Source organism: Tamandua tetradactyla, chromosome 7 (assembly GCF_023851605.1).
Source record: "Tamandua tetradactyla isolate mTamTet1 chromosome 7, mTamTet1.pri, whole genome shotgun sequence".
NCBI lineage: Eukaryota > Metazoa > Chordata > Mammalia > Pilosa > Myrmecophagidae > Tamandua > Tamandua tetradactyla.
In genome coordinates this window covers 88460301-88483902 of record NC_135333.1, presented here as the reverse complement: position 1 = coordinate 88483902, position 23602 = coordinate 88460301, and the positions used below count along the sequence as shown (strand labels likewise).

The following is a 23602-nucleotide window of genomic DNA, read 5'->3' as shown; positions in this document are numbered from 1 at the left end:
TGGAGGCTCCGGTGAAGAATCTGCTCATTTGCCTCCTCCAGCTTCTAGAGACTGCTGACATTCTTTGAGTTGTGGCTTCCTCACCTAGATCTCTGTTTCCTTCACTGCTGTGCCTCACGTCTGATTCTGACTCCTCCTGTGTCCCTCTTTTCAGGACCTTTGTGATTAAATTGGACCCACCCAGATAACCCACGATAACCCCCCATCTCAAGATCCTTAATGATCAGCTCTGCAATGCCCCTCTTGCCATATAAGGTAATACTCATGGGTCCCAGGGAATTGAATATAAACATCTCTGAGGGGCCATTATCAGCCTACTACATATGGTCTTAAAAATTGCACACTATTAGTGTTTTGAAGGAGCTTTAATCTTTATAGATGAAGAAATGGTAGCTTGGATTGCTTACAGTCATACTGAAGATCACAAAACTAATTTGTGATAGAGCTAGAACCTGGTCTCTGAACTCGTTTTAGAACATAGAGTCTGAATAATCAAACAAAAATAAAATCCATATTATTTATAGATGCTGCACCTGATTTAATAATGGTGAATTCTGAAAGCACAAAATTGGTTTTATCAAAACCTATCAGGAGCCAACTTAAACTAATATATGCAGTTCAGTCATTGTATTAAAATTTCATCTCATAACATCTCTTGCCTTTGAAAAGACAAGGGTTGGCTGCAAGTAAGATGAATCTATTTCCCCAAGTTAATCTAAATTCACGCTCATGAATATGTGCAATAAAACATAGTTTTTACCGTATGCACTGTGGAATAAACATATGCACATTTGGATAATCTGTGGATAATGTGTCCTTTAGTGATTCTAAATGAGAGAAATCCACAGTTTCAGAAGGAACATGGAAAACTTACCGTGTGGTATGTGAGGGGCTCTCCCAAAACAGTATTTTCCCTAATTCAAGTTTGTAAAGTGTGATTCTCTCCAGTGCTTTTCTCTAGGGTTGTCTTTTTCTCCCAGCTCCTGTAAGACATTCAGGGCGTGTTAACATTTCTCTTGTGACGTAAAATTACCCATCAAAAGAACTGACTAATGGTTGCACATGGCATTTAGGAGAAAAAGTCATCATAGGAGTTGGAGCTGTTCTTTTAACAACGTCTGCATTTGGATTTTTCAAAGCCATTTCACTAGAAAGAAAGAAGGAAAAGGGCACAGAGAAGTGTAACAATACGCTACTGTCCATTGTGAGGAGTGGTTACAGAGAAAGAATCTGACCCTGGAAAGGAATAAATTACACTGACAAGTAGATTTTGACCTGAACCTCTTGTTAGTATGTAAATTTCCACTTGTAGTATCAGCTCAGAAAAAGGGTAGCATGGGATTGTAGTCTATGCAGAAAATTGGGTTCTCTGGAAGAGTTGCTTGTTTTTTAATTGTAGAATGTTCTTTACAAGACTTTCTAATTTACTATGATTCTATAAATACTGTACAAGTGTACATCAAACATTCTCTCAAATGACTGCATTTAAAGACTCCTTTAAAGGAATCATAAAACTAATCTCCTTTATCAAGAAAAGCCATTATTTGATGTGTTACCAAGCAAAGTTCAAGCTCATTCAGAATATGGTTTTGAGGTTTCAGGGATGGGGTAATGGTTACATGGGAGCAATCTTTTCTGGTTACAAGGCTATAAGTTCTGTCATCTGAGTAGAACTTCCTGGACTGGCAATAAACATGGAAATGTAGTTAAGTAGAGTACAACACTTACTAAAAGATTATAGAATAAGGTTTCCAGTCTCCATTGTGCTCTGTCTTTTAAATATTATACATTGCCTTTCCCGTGGGAAAGGACAAAACTTTCAGGTTCCAGTCAATGCTATTAGGATATTCAGTCTGGAGAATCGCTAGGTATATTAATGAAAATTATTCTTGATAAAAATTCACAAAAATTTTATAACAACCCCTACTCTCATGGAAATGAGTTATACCTATTTTAGAAAAGGGGAAAAATAAGTAGCAAATTGAAATTGTTGTCTGTTGATTTAACTTAAAAAAAAAAACTCTGTTGAAATATAATATGCATGCAAAATATAGCTATCAAAGGAATGCAGTCTTATTAATTTTGACAAACTTAACACACCTGCCTAACTAGCACCCGTATCTAGAAATAGAATATTGCCAGGATCCAAGAAGGCCCCTTCATATATTTTTTTAAAAAAGGGATTGATGTTACTTGTTTCTAAATTTTAAAGGCTAAGTGAATAGTCATTTTTCTGACATATTTTTCTTAGGCAGTTTAAATGGACCTGAAATTATTTGCATGCACTTTCAGACAGATGAAAAATGTACAATGAAAGGGAAAAAAGAGATAAGTATGTCTTCACTTTCTTTTCCATTCGGTAAGGTAGGGGGACTTCATGGAAAACTACAAGAGAAATGATTAATTTGTGAGGAGGTCTAAATCATTAGGTTTAAATTCACAGCACTTGAAAGCTGACATTAGGAAACTGGCTCTGTGCATGGCCTGGGCAGGAGGAAGCTACCACCAGGGGGAGGCAGAGGGCCCAGCACTGACTCGCGCTTGTCTGCAGCTTTCTCTGGACTGTCACCTGGGCATGGCTTGGTGCTGAGGCCCAGGCTCAGATGATGGCAGGACGGTAAGGAGTCAGCAGGGAGTCTGAAAAGAGTACGTTTAACGGACCGAGCAGTGAGGCGTGCGGCCCGTTGTAAAGAGAGATTGCTCAGTGCTGTCTCTGACATTATAGATACAGAAACAGGCTGGAGGGGAGTTCCTGGTCCCAGGGGTGTAAATGGTGGCTTCCAGGTGCTCATTTTGTTCTTTATTATTATTCAAGACAGATTGTTTGACGAGTTTGTGCTACTGGGTTATGGTGGAAAGATGATAGCTTTCAAAGCCTGAAAAACACAAATTGAAAACTTAGGGCCTGACAGTTTTAAAAGCTGTATTTTGAGGGAGTTTTGAAAGGTCACTGTGAAATCAAAGCCACGTTATTACTAAAACAGAGACTGTCACTTAGCTCTGTGCCCAGTGGGATAGGAAAAAATGAAAAGTGTGAATGAAAAGGGTCGGCCTATGGAGATGTGTCAGTAACCCTACTTTGATGTGTGTGTTGGGTGTGTGTGTTTGTGTGAACAAATCTCAATAGACTCAATAGACTCTTGGATCTCTTGTGACTATTGTAATGCTATTATTTACTTATGGTCTATAGGAGTCAGCTTTTCCTTATAGCAACTGAGAACAACAAGAAAGTTTCAGTTGCAAGAGCAATTTGTTGGCATGGGGACGCTTGCCATTTTATCTGCCTTTGGACAGAGGATACGGGTAACTTGTTCTGTAAAATCTATTTTTGTGGGAGGATTTGAGCTTTCTTTTTTACTATTATTTTCTGGAGTAATGAAAATGTTCTAGAATTGATCATGAGGTTGTTTGCACAACTATGTGATGATTATATACTTCGGATGGTTTGGATGGTGTGTGAATATAACTCAATAAAACTGCTTTTTTTTTTAAAAAAAAGTGAGTCTGTGTTCTGAACACTTTTGAAGCCCAGATCACATGGTTAAGTGTAATTAGTCTTGAACCAAAGAACGCACACCTAAGTAATGCAAGTGATAGCTTAATACTCTTTACCTTTGACAAAAATTGACATTATAAGAAACCTTCTGGACCTTTTACTCTTCTTTATTTTCCTCACAACAGCTGATCCCCTGACATTAAATGTAATCCTACTAAAAGTCAGATATTGTTTCTCTTCTGATCGAAATCTTCCAGTGACTTATTTATAGGAAAAGCCGAACTCCTGGAAGCCTACTAGGCTTACCCTGCCGACTTCATCTCCTCTTTGATAACTGCTGCAGGCACAGTAGTCTTGCCAGGCACACACCTCCCTCAGCGCTCCTGGGGCTCTGCACACACCTCCCTCAGCACTCACACACCTCCCTCAGCAGTCCGGGTGCTCTGCACACGCCTCCCTCAGCAGTCCGGGTGCTCTGCACACGCCTCCCTCAGCAGTCCGGGTGCTCTGCACACGCCTACCTCAGCGCTCCCTGGGCTCTTCCCTCAGGTATGCTTGTAGCCCAGCCCTACTCTTCCCCTTCAGGGATTTGTCCTTGTGTTACCTTCTGTAAGACACTCTGTTCACAAGAGTAACACAGCCGTCTGCATGCCTTATCCCTCTTCTCTGCTTTATTTTTCTCCATGGCATGTATCATAAGTAAGATACTTATTTTGCTTGTTTGTTCACCATTTTCCTCTCTCCAGACTGCAAGTTCTATTGGGGCAAGGATTTCTACCTGATTTTACATCATTGTGATATCATTAGTGCCAGGAGCAGTGTGACACAAAGTAGGCAGTCAACAGTGAGTTGTGAAGCGAATGACTGGCCAACTGAATGAATCTTATAGGTGTTAATCCGTTGTCATCTGCATTCAGATTTCTGTGGAGAGGTCTGAGGCCAGAAATATTTTTCCCTCTTTAAATGTGACCTCATCTTGTCACCTGGCTTCCCAAAGGAGTTTTTCTTTATCTTTAAAATGACTAGGATGTCTCAGTGTTGATCAGTTTAGTTCTATTTTCTCTGGTACACGTGGGCACTTTTAATACAAAAACTCAAGTTGTTTTCTACAACAGAAAGTGTTTATTATATTTTAAAATAACTTTTCTGTTTCATTCTTTTTTTAATGGGCGGAGGAGGATTTTTTTTTACCTGATTTTGCTTATTTGGACCTCCTTGTCTAACTTCTATAGCTATAATTATCCCTCTAATTTATAACTCTTTATTTCCATTTAATTTTGTGCTTTCCTCATTTTTATTTCCTTCAGTGTGTTTTCCCCAATGTTTATTCACCTTTGTACTTCTCACAAATTAATCTTCATTTCTGTGATGATATTTTTATTCTATTTCTTTCTTGAGTTCTGCCAGCTCACATTTTGTTTTCTCCTGCCAGTTTGTCATCATTTTTCTGAATACCTATATTAATATTTTGTGGCCCTTCCTCTTCTATAAATGCTGAACCTATTTATTTAGTTAGTTACTCATATGGGAATAATCCTTGTTTTCTCAATCAGCAAGAAATTCCTGGAGGTTAGAAAGGACCATGGCACAAAGCAAGGATAGCTGATTTTTACAAAGCAAAAGTTTCTTCCCTTCAGCTGCCATGAAACCAGACTTCTTCCTGCAGGTATGATTTGTCTCTGGTTCCTCATGTAGCTTCGCTGTCTTTCTATCTTTTTTTTTCAGGTACATGGTCCAGGAATTAAACCTGTGTCTCCTGCATGGAAGGGGAGCATTCTACCACTGAACCACCCAGGTACCCTGTCCTCTATCTTTGACCCTAAACAGGTTTAAGGGAAGCTTCTCCTTCTATCCTATTCTATCTACTTGCTAAATTTTATAGCCAAAGGCTATAGCTTTTGTCCATCTTTGGTGTATTCCTTTACTTTAAGATGTACTTTTTAGGGTAAGTGCTTCTTACACAAATCAATTGTTTTTGGCATCCTTAACAAAATATTTTGGAATCTGTTTCTCAAGTTTCACCAAAAATGAAGTCATCAGTTTTATTTTCCATTCCTCTTTGTTTTTGTATTGTTTCCAGGAGATGGGAGATGATTAAATGTAGATGGCCATGTTCACACTGGAAATCTCCCACACTATTTTCTAACTATTGTGTTGGAATTTAAGGGAAAGGAATGTTTAGATAATATTTTTCTAAAGACTTCCCATATTGTTATATTACAGGATTATGGAAAAAGAAAAAAGTCATCCAGTTAGGCTGTTTGACTGTTTCACACTTTCCATTTGTACATATTCCCTTTCAGTCAACTCCAACTTCAGCAGAGTTGACACACATAATGTCAACAAAGATAGTATCATGTTGATGCAGTCTTTGGATGTCTACTTTTTATGGAAAATAGTCTTTTTCTACTTTGCTATAAATTATATTTATAATTTAAGGCCCTATGTTAAGGCTCAGAAAACTTTTCCTGTAAAGGAACAGATAATAAATATTATATACTTTGTGAGCAGCACCGTTTCTGTCACAGCTATTCAATTCTGTCATTGTAGCAATGAAAGCAGCCACAGGAAATGTAAATGAATAAGCATAGTTACGTTCCAAAATAGACCTTTATTTACGAATATTTAAATTTGAATATTGTATAATGTTTACTTGTCAGGAAGCATTATTCTTCTTTTGATTTTTTTTCAACCATTTAAAAATGTATAAACCATTTTTAACTTACAGGCCATAAAAAATAGGCATTGGACTAGATTTGGCCCACCTATCCTACTTTGCCAACCCTGCTCTCTATTATTTCATCAAATGTTGTATCATAATTTTTTACACAACTACTTTGTTTCTGGGTATTTCAATGATTTCCAGTCATTTTGCATTATAAATAATACTGCAATGCATGACCATATATAGGCTGATAACTTGAGTTATTTTATGGGTGGCCAAATCAACTGTCTGTCACTTTTATTTGTTTAATTGTGTTTGAGGAAAATGTTATTCCAAGATTTGGGTTGTATTTGGGCCCTCCCTTCCACCTCTATGGAAATATCAATCTTTGTGAAATGTGGAATCAGCAGAGTTGAGTTCAAATGCAGCTCTAACATACTAACTGAATACTATCTCATCCCTCTCTGGGACTGTAGGGAACTGATCAGGGACAAGACAGGTGAGGCAATGAGGTGCACAAAGAATTCGGTTTATTTACATTGAAAGGACAAAATCAGTAGCACGTATGCAAGGTCTGTAGTCCCCATGAAATATCTGAGCCTGTAGACATGAAGTAATTATTTTATACCTAACCAAATTCTTCCCCTAATAATTTTAATCCAAATTTTTCCCTCAACTTGGAGTTAGATAAACCATAACTTGTTCAGCCACATCTTGTTCAACATGTAATGAATATTTACTTTATTTAAATGTGGCAATCATAAGAAACCTTCTCCCCATCCTCCATTACCAAGGCAACCAAAAGTCATGTAAGCTTTCTAATTCTATTGTCTCCATCTTGTTTTATGTTTCTCTTCAAGGTCTCACTGACAACGTTTCACTTTTTCACCCTGAATCTACTGACCTCACCCATTTTATTTCTTCTAGTTAATGTTGGTAACTTTCTCATCTACATCACAATAAGTTTTCCTTCTAAATAATACTGCTCACTCAACACTACCAACTTGAGCTTCTTCAAGAATAGTACCTAATTTGCAGTGTTGAAGGTTAAATGAGAAAAAGCATATAAATTAATTAACACAGTACCTGAATAATGGAAAGTTTTCAATAAGTGGAAGATATCATAACTATTAGAATGAATTTCCTCCAATGAGATTATTAGATCAAATGATCACACTTTGAGGTTTCCTTAAGAATTGTCATTGTGGTAGGCAGAATAATGGCCTCCCAAGATGACCATGTTTTAATCCCGGGAACCTGTGCGTGTATTACTCTACATGGCAAAAGGGATTTGTAGATGTAATTAAATCAAAGGTCTTGAGATGGGAAGACTATCCTGCATATCTGGTGAACCCAATATAATCACGAGGATTTGTGGAAGTGAGAGAATGAGGCAGGATGGTCAGTGCCAGAGTGACGCAACACGAGAATCCATGACCAGCTATGGAAGATGGAAGGGGGTCATGAGCAGGAGCTTCTGGAAGGCAGAAAAGGCAAAGAAACAGATTTCCCCCTGGAGCCTTTGGGAGGAATACAGCCCTGCCAACATCTTATTTGTAGTCCAGTGAGACCCATGTCAGACTTCTGACTTCCAGGACCTTAAGGATAATAAGTGTATGTTGTTTTAGGCCTCCAAGTTTTTGGTAATTTCTTATAGCATCAGTAGGAAACAAATACTGATTTCCTAAAAGATTGGGCCATTTTATACTGTTATATATAAATGTTCTTACTGGAAGTTTTTCTGAAAGCTAATAGGATAAGCAAACAAGTTTTGGTTTAATATAGACTCTTCCCCCCAAACCACTGGATTAAGTTAATAATGATTATAACTGTGATACTATCAATCATGGAACTTACTATTTATTATTTGCTTATTGCATGTCAGGCATTCTGCTAATGCTTGTATACTTTATCTCATTTATCTCCACAATGACTCTGTGGTATCATTATTTTCATTTTACATGTGACAAAAATGAAGTGCCTAGGATCACACATTTCTAAGTAATGGAACCAGCATTCTATTCCAGGTTGTTTTGTTTTGTTTTGTTTTTACTCTAGAACCCATGTTTTAATTGTTTCCAGAGATTCCAACAGGGCAGCCAGTAGACTAAGTTCAGTTCAAAGATACTTGGGTAACCAGCACATGCTATAATATTTCTTTTGCTTGAATATTTTCTGTTGGAATGCCTGCTAAATATGACCCACCATTCCCTAAAGAACTTTCCCTATTTATTTACCTGCTGGCCCCAGAAGACATTTGTGTTATCAACTATTGCCTACACTGCAGTTTCCCTCATTTTGAGGATATCTTAAGGACACCTTCCAATTCTATAATTTTAAGGAATGGACTCTCTAAAAATAACTATTTGGTTAGGTAAGATCATATTGCGTTCATACAGAGCTTAGTTATATCCCTCTCAGTCCTGCACTTATTGGATGTCCATGTTATGTGAACACCATTCATATTTTTAGCCTTTATTCACCAAAACGCAGGCCATTCTCAATTAGTAGTGGGGAGTGCACTGTGGGGCAGAACTTCCTGCTATGCTTCCTCAGCTATGGTTGGCTTTGTTTATATTTCACTTCCCACTGATTACCTTTGGCCAATACATCTCTCTCTGATACACTTACTTGAGGCCAGAAGTGTTGATTTTACTTGACATGCATAGTATAATTCTTCCCAGATTTATGTTGGGTTGTGAGCATGGAAGACACTTAAGTGCTTCACAGACTTCTTTTCAGTTTAGATTATTCTTGTGATTACTTCTTATGGCCCTCCATTTTCAACATACTATTTTTTAGCCTCTAGTTCTTCTCAAACATTTCAGTGTTCATAAAGTTCAGATAGTAACATATTCCCACTAATGATATTTTGCTTTTCTTGCAGTGATACTAGACACTGAGATAAATAAGACTGTAAGATAAACTTAGTGCCTACTGTGGGGAAAAAGGAAAGTGTGGGAACAAAGTACAAATAATCCTGGTAGAATGAAATAAGTATATTCAAATTCCCATGGGATCATTGGTCTATCAACTAAATTTGTCCACAGATAAGTTATAGAGGATCTTATCAGGATCAGTGTCCTTAGGATGGCTCAGGTAGACGCTAAATAGCAGAAAATGGAGGAATGTGAGTAATTTTTTGCCCCATGGAATTTTATTATAAAGAGAAAGAGGGTAATGTGAGAGCTAGAAAAATGAATGGGAAATTATTTTATTCTGCTGTAATATAAACATTTACCTAAATAGAATTAGTGTAAGTCATTTGCAAACCTGCCCAAATCTAAAACCAAAATAGTAATAAAAAATATTCATAATTTTGGTCCTGTGCTAGGGACTTCAAAGAAAAATGACCTTTACCGTAGGAATTCCCTCATTTTTGCACTTGATAACTTGACTTCGCATTGGGTAAAGGGACAGAGAGGAAGGGAAAAAGAATGATGTAAGTATCTGAGTCATGAGCACCATTTAAGAGAAATTAGAATTCAGTGTCTTTAATCAATTAGAAAAATTTTTAAAATAAAAGAGGACTTCCGGAGAAGATGGCAGCTTAGTAAGATGCCCGGGTCTTAGTTCCTCCTCCAGAAAAGCAACTAAAGAAACAGAAACAATACGAAACAGCTCCTGGAGTCACGACAGAGACCAAAAAGACAGCGTACCCCATTCTGGAACAGCTGAACGGGCAGGGAGAATCTGCTGCGGTGAGATACCCGAGGGGCGCGCGTTTTCCCAGCCGGGGCGGCTGGTGACTGGGGTCCCCTCCACGCACGTGGCTCCCTGGTCTGACTGGGAACGTTGGATAGCGGGGCCCTCCCGTCACGCTTGGCGTTTCGGGCCAGCTGGGCAATTAGGACCTGCACTCTCCCAAGCCGCGGCGGCCAGCGACCCCCGCCTCCACGCGCGGTTTCCCGGGCCGACTGCCGTGCAGACAGACGAGCGCCACGAGCGCCACCTACTGGGCAGGAAAAGAAAAACAGAGCCCAGAGATTTCACAGAAAAACCTTTCAACCAGCTGGGTCCCACACCCAGGGAAATCTGATCACATGCCCAGACACCAGCAGAAAATAATGGATCACGCTCGGAAAATTGAAGATATGGCCCAGTCAAAGGAACAAACCAATAGTTCAAATGAGATACAGGAGCTGAGACAACTAATGCTGAATATACGAACAGAAATGGAAAAACTCTTCAAAAACCAAATCAATAAATTGAGGGAGGACATGAAGAAGACATGGGCTGAACAAAAAGAAGAAATAGAAAATCTGAAAAAACAAATCACAGAACTTATGGGAGTGAAGGACAAAGAAGAAAAAATGGAAAAAACAATGGATACCTACAATGGTAGATCTAAAGAGACAGAAGCTACAATTAGTGAACTGGAGGATGGAACATCTGAATTCCAAAAAGAAACAGAAACTATAGGGAAAAGAATGGAAAAACTGGAGCAGGGGATCAGGGAACTGAATGACAATATGAAGCGCACAAATATACGTGTTGTGGGTGTCCCAGAAGGAGAAGAGAAGGGAAAAGGAGTAGAAAAACTAATGGAAGAAATTATCACTGAAAATTTCCCAACTCTTATGAAAGACCTAAATTTGCAGATCCAAGAAGTGCAGCGCACCCCAAAGAGAATAGACCCAAATAGGCATTCTCCAAGACACTTACTAGTTAGAATGTCAGAGGTCAAAGAGAAAGAGAGGATCTTGAAAGCAGCAAGAGAAAAACAATCTGTCACATACAAGGGAAACCCAATAAGACTATGTGTAGATTTCTCAGCAGAAACCATGGAAGCTAGAAGACAGTGGGATGATATATTTAAATTACTAAAAGAGAAAAACTGCCAACCAAGACTCCTATATCCAGCAAAATTGTCCTTCAAAAATGAAGGAGAAATTAAAACATTTATAGACAAAAAGTCACTGAGAGAATCTGTGACCAAGAGACCAGCTCTGCAAGAAATACTAAAGGGAGCACTAGAGTCAGATACAAAAAGACAGAAGAGAGAGGTATGGAGTAAAGTGTAGAAAGAAGGAAAATCAGATATGATATATATAATACAAAAGCCAAAATGGTAGAGGAAAATATTATCCAAACAGTAATAATACTAAAAGTTAATGGACTGAATTTCCCAATCAAAAGACATAGAATGGCAGAATGGATTACGACCCAGCAATACCACTGCTAGGTATCTACTCAAGGGACTTAAGGGCAAAGACACAGACGGACATTTGCACACCAGTGTTTATAGCAGCATTATCTACAATTGCAAAGAGATGGAAACAGCCAAAATGTTCATCAACAGACGAGTGGCTAAACAAACTGTGGCGTATACCTATGATGGAATATTATGCAGCTTTAAGACAGACTAAACTTATGAAGCATGTAATAACATGGATGGACCTAGAGAACATTATGCTGAGTGAGTCTAGCCCAAAACTAAAGGACAAATACTGTAAGGTCCCACTGATGTGAACCGACATTCGAGAATCAGCTTGGAATATATCATTGGTAACAGAGACCAGCAGGAGTTAGAAACAGGGTAAGATAATGGGTAATTGGAGCTGAAGGGATACAGACTGTGCAACAGGACTAGATACAAAATCTCAAAAATGGACAGCACAATAATACCTAAGTGTAATGTAACTAGGTTGGAACACTGAATGAAGCTGCACCTGAAATATGGTTTTTTGTTTGTTTGTGTGTTTGTATCTTTTGTTTTTGTTTTTTTTCTTTTTCCTTTTTATATATATATATATATTATTAGTATTATTATTTTAATTCTCTTCTCTATATTAACATTCTATATCTTTTTCTGCTGTTTTGCTAGTTCTTTTCCTAAATCGATGCAAATGTACTAAGAAATGATGATCATACATCTATGTGATGATACTAAGAATTACTGAGTGCATTTGTAGAATGGAAAAAAAAAAAATTATCCAGTCTTTCTTTAGCTTTAGTGTGTGGAAAAGGAAGACCTTAATTTTGCACAATAAACTTTTATTTGTATTTAAAAAAAAAAAAAGAAATTGTAGTGATAAAAACCATGTATCTGTGTATTTAATTCAGCATATGACTTTAGCTAGTTTTAAGCTATGTAAAAATCTGTTTAATTTGCTTTAAGTTATCCAAATAATTTCAGAGCATGCTAAATATACCGAATAATAACTGAGGAGAAACTGGGTCAAAGGGAAAACATTTTCTTTTACTAAAGTACTCGGGTGGTTGTCTTTAATCTTCATAGCAGAGGTCTTTAGGGAGATGAGAAAGGAATGGAGAGAAAAGAACATTTATTCATAAGCTAATCTTACGTTTTAGTCAAAAAGTGAAGCACAGGGAGATCATCTGTTATCAATATTTTTCAATTATGTTTCAATATATTTCAATATTATGGTGTGGCTTCACTTTAGGAGTTGTGTATAAAGAACACACAACTTCTAGACTAAACCCAAGCCATAAGTTAGGCAACAAAACTTTAGAAATTGTTTTTCTTTGGGGGAAAGAAAGGAGCTCCCTAAAGAAAGCAAGAGGAATGAGGCATGGCAAGCTTTTCTCCTCCTCCTTTAAACTAGACACTTATTAGAAAATGGTGAACCCAAGGAAGATTTTCATAGATTCCTAGGACATGACGTATTTTAACAAAACAGGGGTTTCTCTGAAAAAAGGTTTAGATTCTATCCTTAGCCACTTAAGATGCCCTGGTCCCATTATGGACCTAACACTCTGTCCTTCAGAGGCCCCAGTGAAGGATGCTCTGTTAAAGTGCCATCTCTGCCTGGGCTAGTGCTCTTTTCTAACTGCAGAAGTGAGCGGGTGTCTTTTGTGATGTTGCTTATGCTATGGGACTTAAGTTGCTGTGGGGTAATGGTCTGCCTTCGGGGCTTGAGGTCAACAAGGTGCCTGGTCTTGGTGGTGCCTTGAAACCAAGAGGCAGATGGTGCCCCAAACTGCATAGAGACACTGGTGCTTCTTAGAAATTCACCTGTTACTTAGGTACTGCCCATTTAATACATAAAAGCCTTGTATCCAGCAGGATCTCAACTCGAATGGCTTTTTTCTTTCTTTGTTGGCATGGGCAGACTCTGGGAATCGAACCCGGGTCTCCAGCATGGCTGGCAAGAATTCTGCCACTGACCCAGTGTTGCACCACCCAAATTTATACAATTTTTTTTTTGTAACTTTAATGACTTTAAATTTACTATGAATATTAATAACAATTATCAAAAAAAAAAAGATAGCGAGAGCTTGTGAATCTTACTAGCTTGTGGCCTTAGGCAAGTTATTTAACCTTATTCAATCTTCAATTTCTTGTTAGTAGATAAATATTGGCTATTATTATTATTATTGATTTATCCAAGACTTTGCTTAAATATTTCTTTCTTGGAGAGACCTTCTCTGATCTTCTCTGACCACGCTACAAAAATATGTTAAGCATGTTACTGTCTATTCTTTTATCCTGTCTTATTTATTTTCCTCATTGACCTTATCATTACCTAAAATTATTTATCTTTTGCCTCTACTTGAATGTAAGCTTCACAAGGACAGGGACTTTGTTGATTCACTGCAGGTCTGGAAAATGTTTCATAAACATTTGCTGAATGAATGAATGAATATATTCCCCATGCTCATAACTTTAGGCAGAATCATGCTAAAATCACCTGAAATGAAAGCCTGTTTACCTTACTTTTAAAGTCCACCTCAGTAAACTGTTCCAGTTTCTAACAACTTACAGTCTTAAGGAATATTTTCTTATAGCAAATAAATTGCCAGTATTAAGAAATCATTTATGATGACTAAAGCTCTTTCTCACACTCTCTAATTTGTGTATTGGAGATCCATTGGTCACTATCTTCCAAGTGACCTTTTGCTAGTTAAACAGTTTTAGTAAATCTCTCCTTATCCTTCTCAGTTCTGGGCTGAAAAATATCAATATCTCTAACACCTCCTTGTCATCATTACTTCCTGAACTTTCAGTCTTCTGCCTGCCTGGTTCTTTCCTGAAGCGTGTCCACATTCTTCACATCCGTCTCTGGTTTGGAGCCCAGAATTGGAAAGGGTACTTTATTACTGACTGCCACAAAGCACAATCGCTGAGTTTCCTCACAGGTTCTACTGCGGTTTTCCTATATATTTATATGCAGGAATTATGCTTATGTGTTTTCCTGAGCTGCATCGCTGACTCATGGTCAGCAGGTTATCCACAATGACCTCGGGAAGCTCGTCTGCCCAGTTTGCACATACACAATCCATCCTCACCTGGCGAGAAAGGAGTTTAGTTTTGCTACCTAAGTTTTTTCCTCTTAACTGAGCCTTGTTCTGTCTTTGGCCATTTTTCCTGTTTAACAAGCACACTTTGAATTTTTAACCATTTCTCCCAAGATGCTGGATTCTGCCTACACATTGTAATCTGCTCTTCTACTGCAGCTTATCTCCAAGGCCCTGTTCTTTTCTGGGTTTCTGAAAATTAATTCTAGAAGGAAAACAGCCAAATAAGAATGGGCACAAAGAAAGGGCATGGCAGGATCATGGAAGGTGATGCAACTTGTCTTGTTTGCATCTTGAGAACCATTTTGAGTGAGCTGGGCTGGAGGTCAGCGTTAAAGGTGTCACATGGGGACTCAATAATTTTGGATTTGGAATGAAATGAACTTATCAAGGGAATGCATTTGCTCTGAGTAGATAATATCAAGGACTGAGCTATAGAAAGCATCAGGGTTGGGGAGGGAAGAGCAAGACAAGTCAGAAATGGAGTCATAAAAGGCAGGAATAGAACTAAAAAAAATGCTGAAGGAGCTCACCATAAATAACTAGAGAGAAAGGAAAAGAGCCAGTCTCCCGTTCTCCCCATCTGTATCCCCCCAAATCCCGACCCAACTGTCCACTGGTGACTTATGTCAGAAAACCCAAGGAACACTTTTTTTAGACCCAATCAGTTTTGTTTTTTTTTTTAACTCACTGGCAGCACTTGACACAGATAGTCATTTCCTCCTTCCTTTTTTGTAACATTCTCTTCCTTTGTAGCAACTCACACTTATGGTTTTCCTTGCATCCTTTGATCACTTTCCCATTACTTCTTAGTATCTCCTTTAAACACTCTTCAAATATCTGCTTTAATTGGGTCTCTGTCCTAGACCCACTCCTCAGGCAACACACATTTCCCACATCAGCCACCACTATAGTTCCCCTTCCCATCATAGACGTACTCTATGCCCTAAACCTTTCCAAATACTCTATTTCCTTCCAGTTTTGACGTTTTCCATGACCTGTTCTCAAAAAGATTCTATTGAAAAATATTTTTTCCTAATAAACTAATTTCATTCATTCATTCATTTCCCCAATGAATATGTACAAGGTGTCCTGTGCCTGGCACTGTTCAGAGCTGAACCTCAACATAAATGGTCAAATGAGACTCGCTAACATTTACCAGAAGCCTTCAATTCCTAAGTCCAAAGGAGTAAGTAGCAATAATAGTAGTTTACATTTATGTTACAGTTGACATATTGCTTCCATATGCATTACACATGCGTTACTCTTAACAACTCCACATCATTTTAACCCTACAAAAATCAAGATTTAGTAGTTCTGACTAAAATGTCTGATTTAAAAATGGTAGAGTCAAGACTTGAACACAGGCCCTGAGGCTCCTAAGCTAATTCCTGTTCCCATCACAATGTCAGAGCTAGGTGTGAGGGTATTTTGAGTCCAGGGGAGGATGGAGCTTTCATGGTGTATTAGTTTCTTATGGCTGCTGTTATAATATATCATAAATGTGGTGGCTTAAGACAACATACATTTATTGTCTTACAGTTACGGAGGTCAGAAACCTGAAACAGGTTTCACGGGCTGAAATTAAGGGTTGGCAGAGTCACACTCACTCTGGAGGCCTTGGGGGACAATCTTTTTCCTACTTTTTCCAGTTTATAGAGGCTGTCCTCACTCATTGGCTCATGGACTTGGACATATCACCTTTCTCTGCCTGTTTCCATTGTCACTTCAGCTTTATCTTTTCTTACATCTCCCTTTGCCTCTCCTTTTAAAGATATTTGTGATTATGTCTTAGGCAGATGACCCAGGATAATCTCCCCATCTCAAGACCCTTAACTTGATCGCATCTGTACAGTCACTTTTGCCATATAAGGAAATAGTCACAGGTTCTAAAGATTATGACCTGGGTATCTTTTGACACCATAATGCAGCCTGCCATGCAGGGCATCATTTAAATTGTACATTTAGGAAACTATTTTTTAAAGCCATTTCAGGCCCCAGGCTCCCTTTTTCCATTTTCCTACATCCAGATAGATTCATCAGTGCTTCATTCATTCAGCCAGTCATTTATTCAGCAAACATTATTAGACTTCTGTGTGTGGCAGGCACCATACCAGAGGCTGGACATATAATAATGTAGAAGATATGATTAGATTTTGCTAAGGTGACTCAGCAAAGCTTTCATAGACATGTAATTGGCTGCACTAAGTCTTGAATGGCAGTTGGAGTTTGTCAGGCAGGTAACAAGTAAAAAAGTATTATAGGAAAAGGGACAGAGACTGTTCAAAGCCCAGGACTGTGAAACCCCTGGTGTATTCTAGAAACTATGAGTGGCAATTCAGCACTGCTGGTAAAGTGCATTTGTTAGCACCCTCAGAGACCTCAGGTAGAGTTGGCCGATTATAAGAAATGGTGTGTCCTTTTCAGCTTTTTTATTCATTTTTTTAACAAGAAGCATTTGAGTTGCTTTGAAAAATTCTAATTTTGCCATTTCTTCATTAAATACCACAATATTTTTCTTATTTAGCCTTTAGCAATGGAAATAAGAGCTCTTCCTCACTGAGCACACACAAAAACCTTTAAATAGGTACAATTATGTTAAAGACTAAGATAGTAAAACAAGCTTAATAAGCACTCTCTATCCCTGGATTCAAGTTTTCAACTGATAGACATTTGCTCTTTAATTTCACCACCTAAAGAAGGGAAAGAGACAAAACAGGAAATTTTAGGAAATCAGAAATGGGTGAGCAAAGGAAATCTGAATTTTTGAAGAATGATTAAAATAAAAAACATTATTTTAATAATTAATAATAATAATAAATCATGGCATAAAATGTCCCATTTTAGTGTAATTTTTGAATGCAAAGCTCTTGCTCCCTCAGGAACTGGGATCAGGCTTTGGCACAGAAAATGCTCATATTTTACTTAATTTACCTGTCTGTATGAAATAATTTTGTGGTTAATATGTAGTTAACTTGGTTCATCAAGCCACTTGCCTGGAAAAATTGAGTTAGAAAAATATTTGTTTAGGAAGTGGTCCTGACTCTGTGTGGGGCCAGTGTGGGGGAGGGAGGGAAAGAGAAAGAGAGAAGGAGGGAGAGAAAGAAGCCGTCCACTATGTCTCAATTCTCTATTTCTCAACCATATTTTTGTGTTTTTAAAAAAATTTTTTTTTCATTTTTCCTCTAAGGTAATATATTGTAAATGTTCTGAAATGGAATACTTGAATGCTAGACATTATGTTTGAGTAACTCTATGGGTGGGATTATATTTAATTAGCTTAACTCATGTACATAGTCAAGGGTTCTGATATGTAAATATTTCCTTCATCTCATGGTTCCCCATCCTAAACAAAACAACCCATCCCCACCTCTAGCAAAATAAGATAGTTTCTTTTGTTCCTGTTAGTCTTCTCTTTAATTTGACTAGCAATTTAAAAAAAAAACAAACTGATTTTTACTTTTGTCTCCCCTTCCTCACTACCAACTCACACACTGGCTCCTTAAAATACTATTTCTATCCCTGATACTCTACTAAAATTGCTCTTTTGATGATATGCCTCCTTAATTACCAAACACAGAAGCTTTGTCTCAGTCTTATTCTCCTTGACTTCTCTGACATTTAGTCATAAAACTTTCTCCTTGTCTTGACATCCCTGGCCCTGTACTTTACTGCCTCTCTTTCACTCCTCTCTGCTTTTTCTGACCTTATAAGCTGCTAAAAGTATATGTTTCCTGAGGCTCTCTTCTCTCCTTAAAAACATTTCTTTGAGGATCTTACCTGATCTACAGTTTCAAGGGTTAAAGGCAGATGATTTCCCAATTTTCCTTCAATCTGAATCTCTGCCACACTCTTAAGTTATTTTGTCCAAAACCAAGCCCACCATCTTGCCCTGAAGACAGCTGTGCCTTGAGACTTCCTCATATCTGTTTGAGACCACCATTCCCAGTCCCAACTAATAACCTTGGGAGTTTCTATGGTTTCTCCCTTTGCCCCATTTAATGAGAGGCCAAGCCCTATAGTGTCTATTTCCCTCTGCATCCATCTCCATTCTATTTACACTATTATCACTTTAATTCAGCCTCTCATTGTCTTTTTCCTGGATTATTATCCTAGTTTCCTAATAATCTCTCCATCACCATTATCTTCTTTCTTCAATCCATCCTTAATGCATGAACAGCTATGAGCTTTTGCTAAAAACCTTCAATGGCCTTATATTGCCTACCCAATTAAATCCAAATGAATATGGCCTTAAACTGTATCAGTTGAACTATAATATCTAGAATAAGAATGAGAGTGGGAGTACTCGGCTCCACTGCACATTAATGCCATCAGAATTGTGTCCAATTGGGCTGTTTCACTTATTAGTTTGCCAGTATTGCTGTTACAAAGTACACATACTGGTTAGCTCAAACAATCAAAATTTATTGTCTCACAGTTCTGGAGACCAGAAGTCCAAAAGTAAGATTCAGTAGGGCCATGCTCCCTCTTAAAAGGGGGGAACTCATTCCATGCCTCTCTCAGGGATTCTGCTTCTTGGCCAGCAACCTGGGCACTCCTTGACTGGTGGCAGCATACCTCAATCTCCGCCTCCATCACATGGCCAGCTCCCTCTGTTCTTTCTCTTACTCCTGTGTTCAGATTTCCTCTGCTTATACCACCAGTCATATTGGTTTAAGGACCCACCCTAACCCAGTTTAGTCTCAATTTAACTAATAGCATCTTCAAAGATTCTGTTTCCAGGTGGGGTTACATTCACAGGAACCAAGAATTAGAACTTGAATATATCTTTTGAGGGGACACAATTCAATCCATAACAAGGGGAATTTGGGAAATGTAGAGTTCTGACAGAGTACAATGCTCAGAACAGGGAAAGATCCGTGGCCACATCACAAAACAAATGGTTAAAGAAATGATGATATTTTGGCCATGAGAACTATGATTTTAAAATGATAGCTAAAGCCATTAGTGTGACATATGAAAAGAATTGGAATATACACTATAAGTTTTCTATCAATCTTACATTTCTTGCACTTAATAAATATACTTGTAATGGAGCCTATATTGTAAGCTTTCACAGCAGTCACATATATTCAGGAGGTGTAACTATTAATTCTAAACTCTGAGGTACTGAGCTGTTTGCATATAACATGGTCTTTCCCAGAAACTTCGAGTATTTATGTGATACCTGAGACTCAGAGTTAGAGCTCTGAAGCTATGAAAGTCTGCAGTACCCCATATAGGAATTTAAAAAGTTGAAAAAGCGATCAGACATCAAGTAGAGATACGAATGAAGCTCCTCTAGATAGGACTAATATATATCAGGAAACTGAGTAAAGGATGATATCATCCATATTTTAAAACTTCAACTTCTGTATGAGACTGAAGAGAGAGATGTTTATTTGGTGCAAAATTTATGTTTTGGGTAGTGCATTTCCTATATTTAACTTGTATGGTCAGTTTAGTTGAACACCATAAGTACATGGAATCTTGAATAGGGCATGAGATATTTTTTGAATTTTTCCAGGTTAATGTGATACCCCTATAAATCCCAGAGTGAACTGGACAGTGAATAAAGAAGTATTTGCAAAGTCCCCTTGGGGGAATGGGGAAAAAGGGGGAAATATTCAACTTCCTTATTTGGAGAATTTCTGACATTTTTTCAAGTAGTGGGTACAACCAAAGCAATAGGCTGAGCCCTCAATATTTGGGTTCACCCCTATGGAACTTATTCCTGCAAAAGATAGTTTAAGCCTACTTAAAATTAAACCTAAGAGTCACCCCCAGAGAACCTCTTTTGTTGCTCAGATGTGGCCTCTCTCTCTAAGCCAACATGGCAGGTGAACTCACTGCCCTCCCTCCTGCATGGGACATGCCTCCCAGGAGTGTAAATCTCCCTGGCAGTGTGGGACAGAAGTCCTGGGATTGGACAGGACCTGGCATCAAGAAATTGAGAAAACCTTCTTGACCAAATGGGGTATATTAGCTAGGGTTCTCTAGAGAAACAGAATCAGCAAGAAATATCTGTAGATATAAAATTTATAAAAGTGTCTCACATAACCATGGGAACGTAGAGTCCAAATCTGTAGGGCAGGCTATGAAGCTGATGACTCCAATGAATGGTCTGGACAAACTCCACAGGGGAGGCTCGCCAGCCGAAGCGGGAGAGAGACTGTCTCTTCTAAATCCTCCTTAAAAGCCTCCCAGTGATTAGATTAAACATTACTCATTGCAGAAGACACTCCCCTTGGCTGATTATAAATGCCATCAGCTGTGGATGCAACCAACGTGATCATGATTTAATTTTATGAAATGTCCTCATAGCAACAGACAGGCCAGCACTTGCCCAACCAGACAAATGGGCACCACCACCTTCCTAAGTTGACACATGAACCTGACCATGACAAGGGGGAAGAGAGAAATGAAAAAACATAAAGTGTCAGTAGCTGAGAAATTTCACAGTCAAGCGATTATGCTGAAGGTTATTCTTACACATTATATAGATATCTCTTTTTAGTTTTGGTGTATTAGAGTGGCTAGAGGGAAGTACCTGAAACTGTAGAGCTGTGTTCCAGTAGCCTTATGTCTTCAAGATGATTATATAATGATATAGCTTTTACAATGTGACTGTGTGATTGTGAAAACCTTGTGTCTGATGCTCTTTTTATCTAGGGTATGGAAAGATGAGTAAAAAATATGGATAATAATAAACAAATAAGAGGGGGAAACAAAAGTTAAAATAAATTGGGTAGATGGAAATACTAGTTGTCAATGAGAGGGAGGGGTAAGGGGTATGGTATATATGAATTTTTTTATTTTTTCTTCTTTATTTCTTTTTCTGGAGTGATGCAAATGTTCAAAAAAAATGGTCATGGTGATGAATATACACCTATGTTTTGATATCGTACATCATGTATGAATGTTTGTATGTTAAGAATGTTTGTATGTTGGTATGTTAAGTTTTATCAATAAAATTATTTTAAAAAATACTTAAGGTGGTTACATAAGTGGATATTCTTGTTCTTAATACATGTACAGGAAAGTATGAATTCAAGGAGTGTGATGTATATGGCCTATTCTCAAATGTTCAGAACATAGATAGATAGGCACATAGATACAAACAAATGATAAAACAAATGTGGCAAAATATTAGAATTGGTGGATCCAGGTTCCTGGAGGTGGGGAAGGGTATTCTGGAATTTTCTGTATGAGTTTGTATTTCTTTTACAACTGTACTGCAAGTTTGAAATGATTTCAAAATAAAAAATTTAAAGAGGGCAGACCACGGTGGCTCAGCAGGCAGAGAGTCCTTGCCTGCCATGCTGGAGACCTGGGTTTGATTCCTGGTGCCTGCCCATGTAAATAAATAAAGAAAGAAAAGAAAAAGATAGTTAACTTCAGTATTTGAAGAATTGTCATTTGGCAGAGGACCTCCTTTGTTCCATGGGCCAAGCTTGAACAAATAAATAGAAACTATAAGAAAAATAATTTTATCTGAATATAGGGAAAATAAAGAGCTAAAATTTGGGACAGATAGTCTCAAGAAGTAGCAGATTCTCTGTTACTAGATATGGTGATTTAAAACTAGAGAGCTTTGTGGAAATATTATAGCAATGATTCAAGAATATAATTCATTTTGGTTGTGCTGTTTGCTTTTTCTTTGCTTGGTCAGCACTGTCTTAGTATGGCATGCAAAACCAACCTGCTTTTCCAGGTTTACCTACCAATGGTCATACATATTCATGTATATATGGAATTTCTTTGATTTTTACTTATATCTGAAATTTTCTTTGATTTTTACTTTTTCCTATCAAAATTTTATCTCATTTTTAACAGCCAAATCATGTATCACCTTTTCTAGGAAAATTTCCCTCATCCCACCTTGATACCACCACAAATAGGTGAGTTGTTCATCTACTCCAAGATTTCATTACTGAGTTTGAGGCACTTAATATTCTGCCTCATGTTATTTGTATGTATTTTTTCTCTTACCTCCTAAAATGCCAGTTTCCTGGGTGGGCCACGGTGGCTCAGCAGGCAGAGTTCTCACCTGCCATGCCGGAGACCGGGTTCGATTCCCGGTGCCTGCCCATGCAAATGAAAAGAAATGTCAGTTTCCTGAGGGTTGTCTCCTATAGGACCACGTATAATGGATTTCCTTTCTTTGTTCATTAAACACATTATTTTTTCATCTTGGGCTAGACTAAATAAATGCTAAGGGGCCTTCCAATTAAAAAAAATCTATGTATCTTGTTCTAGAACTTATTTGAATTATTAATAAAAAGACCCCCTTTGCATACTGACTATGAAAACGAGTTGTCAAATATGCTGATGTCAAAGTAGTTTTATAAGAATGATTTTTAAATCTGGTTTTGAAAGAGAGATAACTTTGTCTTTCAAGGACTTTTGCAACATTCCTACTGTGATATTCAACACATGTTCCTGATAGAATTTTGAACATTAAAAGAACTGTACATCTGGTTATATTTTTAGGAAATTAGTTGGCACTAGATCAGGGCTCCACACAGTTAAAGGTAGTATAACTAAGAACATCAGAAGGTAAACAATGGAATCTAGAAAGACTCAAGAAGGGGAACATCTTTTTGCAATCTATCAGAAGTTTTTACCACCCATTTATCGCTACCATTTCTTCCTGCTCTTTACAGTAATATGGGAAATTTCCATTGGTGCGGATTTCTGTTTGGCAAATTGCTGCCAAGAGTCCAGATGTTTCTCAGTGTGAAGTGATAGAAACTTGTGCTGTCCAAAATTCAGAGAAAAAAGGGCTGTTGCACTAGATTTGATAAAGCAAGAAAAAGACCAGAGCAACTTACTTGGAAAAATAAGCCTGAACTCTTCTCTCAATTGTTTTTTTTTTTTTTTTTTCCCTTTTGCTCTTCCCATCTGTGCTCACTTCTCAAGTGACCGACTTAAGGAGGGACTGAAAGCCAAGTTGTGAGTTGAAAGGCCTGGCTCTGGCCTCCAGGAAAGTCTAAATTCACTGCAGTCAAATGAGGTAGTTTCGGCAGACCAGCAGTAAGAGTCTTTGACTTTTGGTGCTTCTCAGGAAATAACCTGAATCTTTTGACTGCCAATAAGGTTGAAAAATCTTCAAAAAAAGCCTGAGAGAAAGCTACTCAATATGGGTCTGAGGCAGCTGCCAAGAAGAGGAGGTCCTG

The 23602-nt window shown here is 37.9% G+C and overlaps 1 protein-coding gene across 1 annotated transcript in view; it reads left to right on the top strand.

The window, feature by feature from the left end:
- Positions 1-23602, top strand: part of LOC143690526 (uncharacterized) — a 109317-nt gene that overhangs the window by 44997 nt on the left and 40718 nt on the right. The window contains exons 4-5 of the mRNA XM_077168223.1: positions 5222-5291; positions 22285-22324. Coding sequence (XP_077024338.1) covers positions 5222-5291; positions 22285-22324 — 110 coding nt within the window. The remainder of the gene's footprint in view (positions 1-5221; positions 5292-22284; positions 22325-23602) is intronic.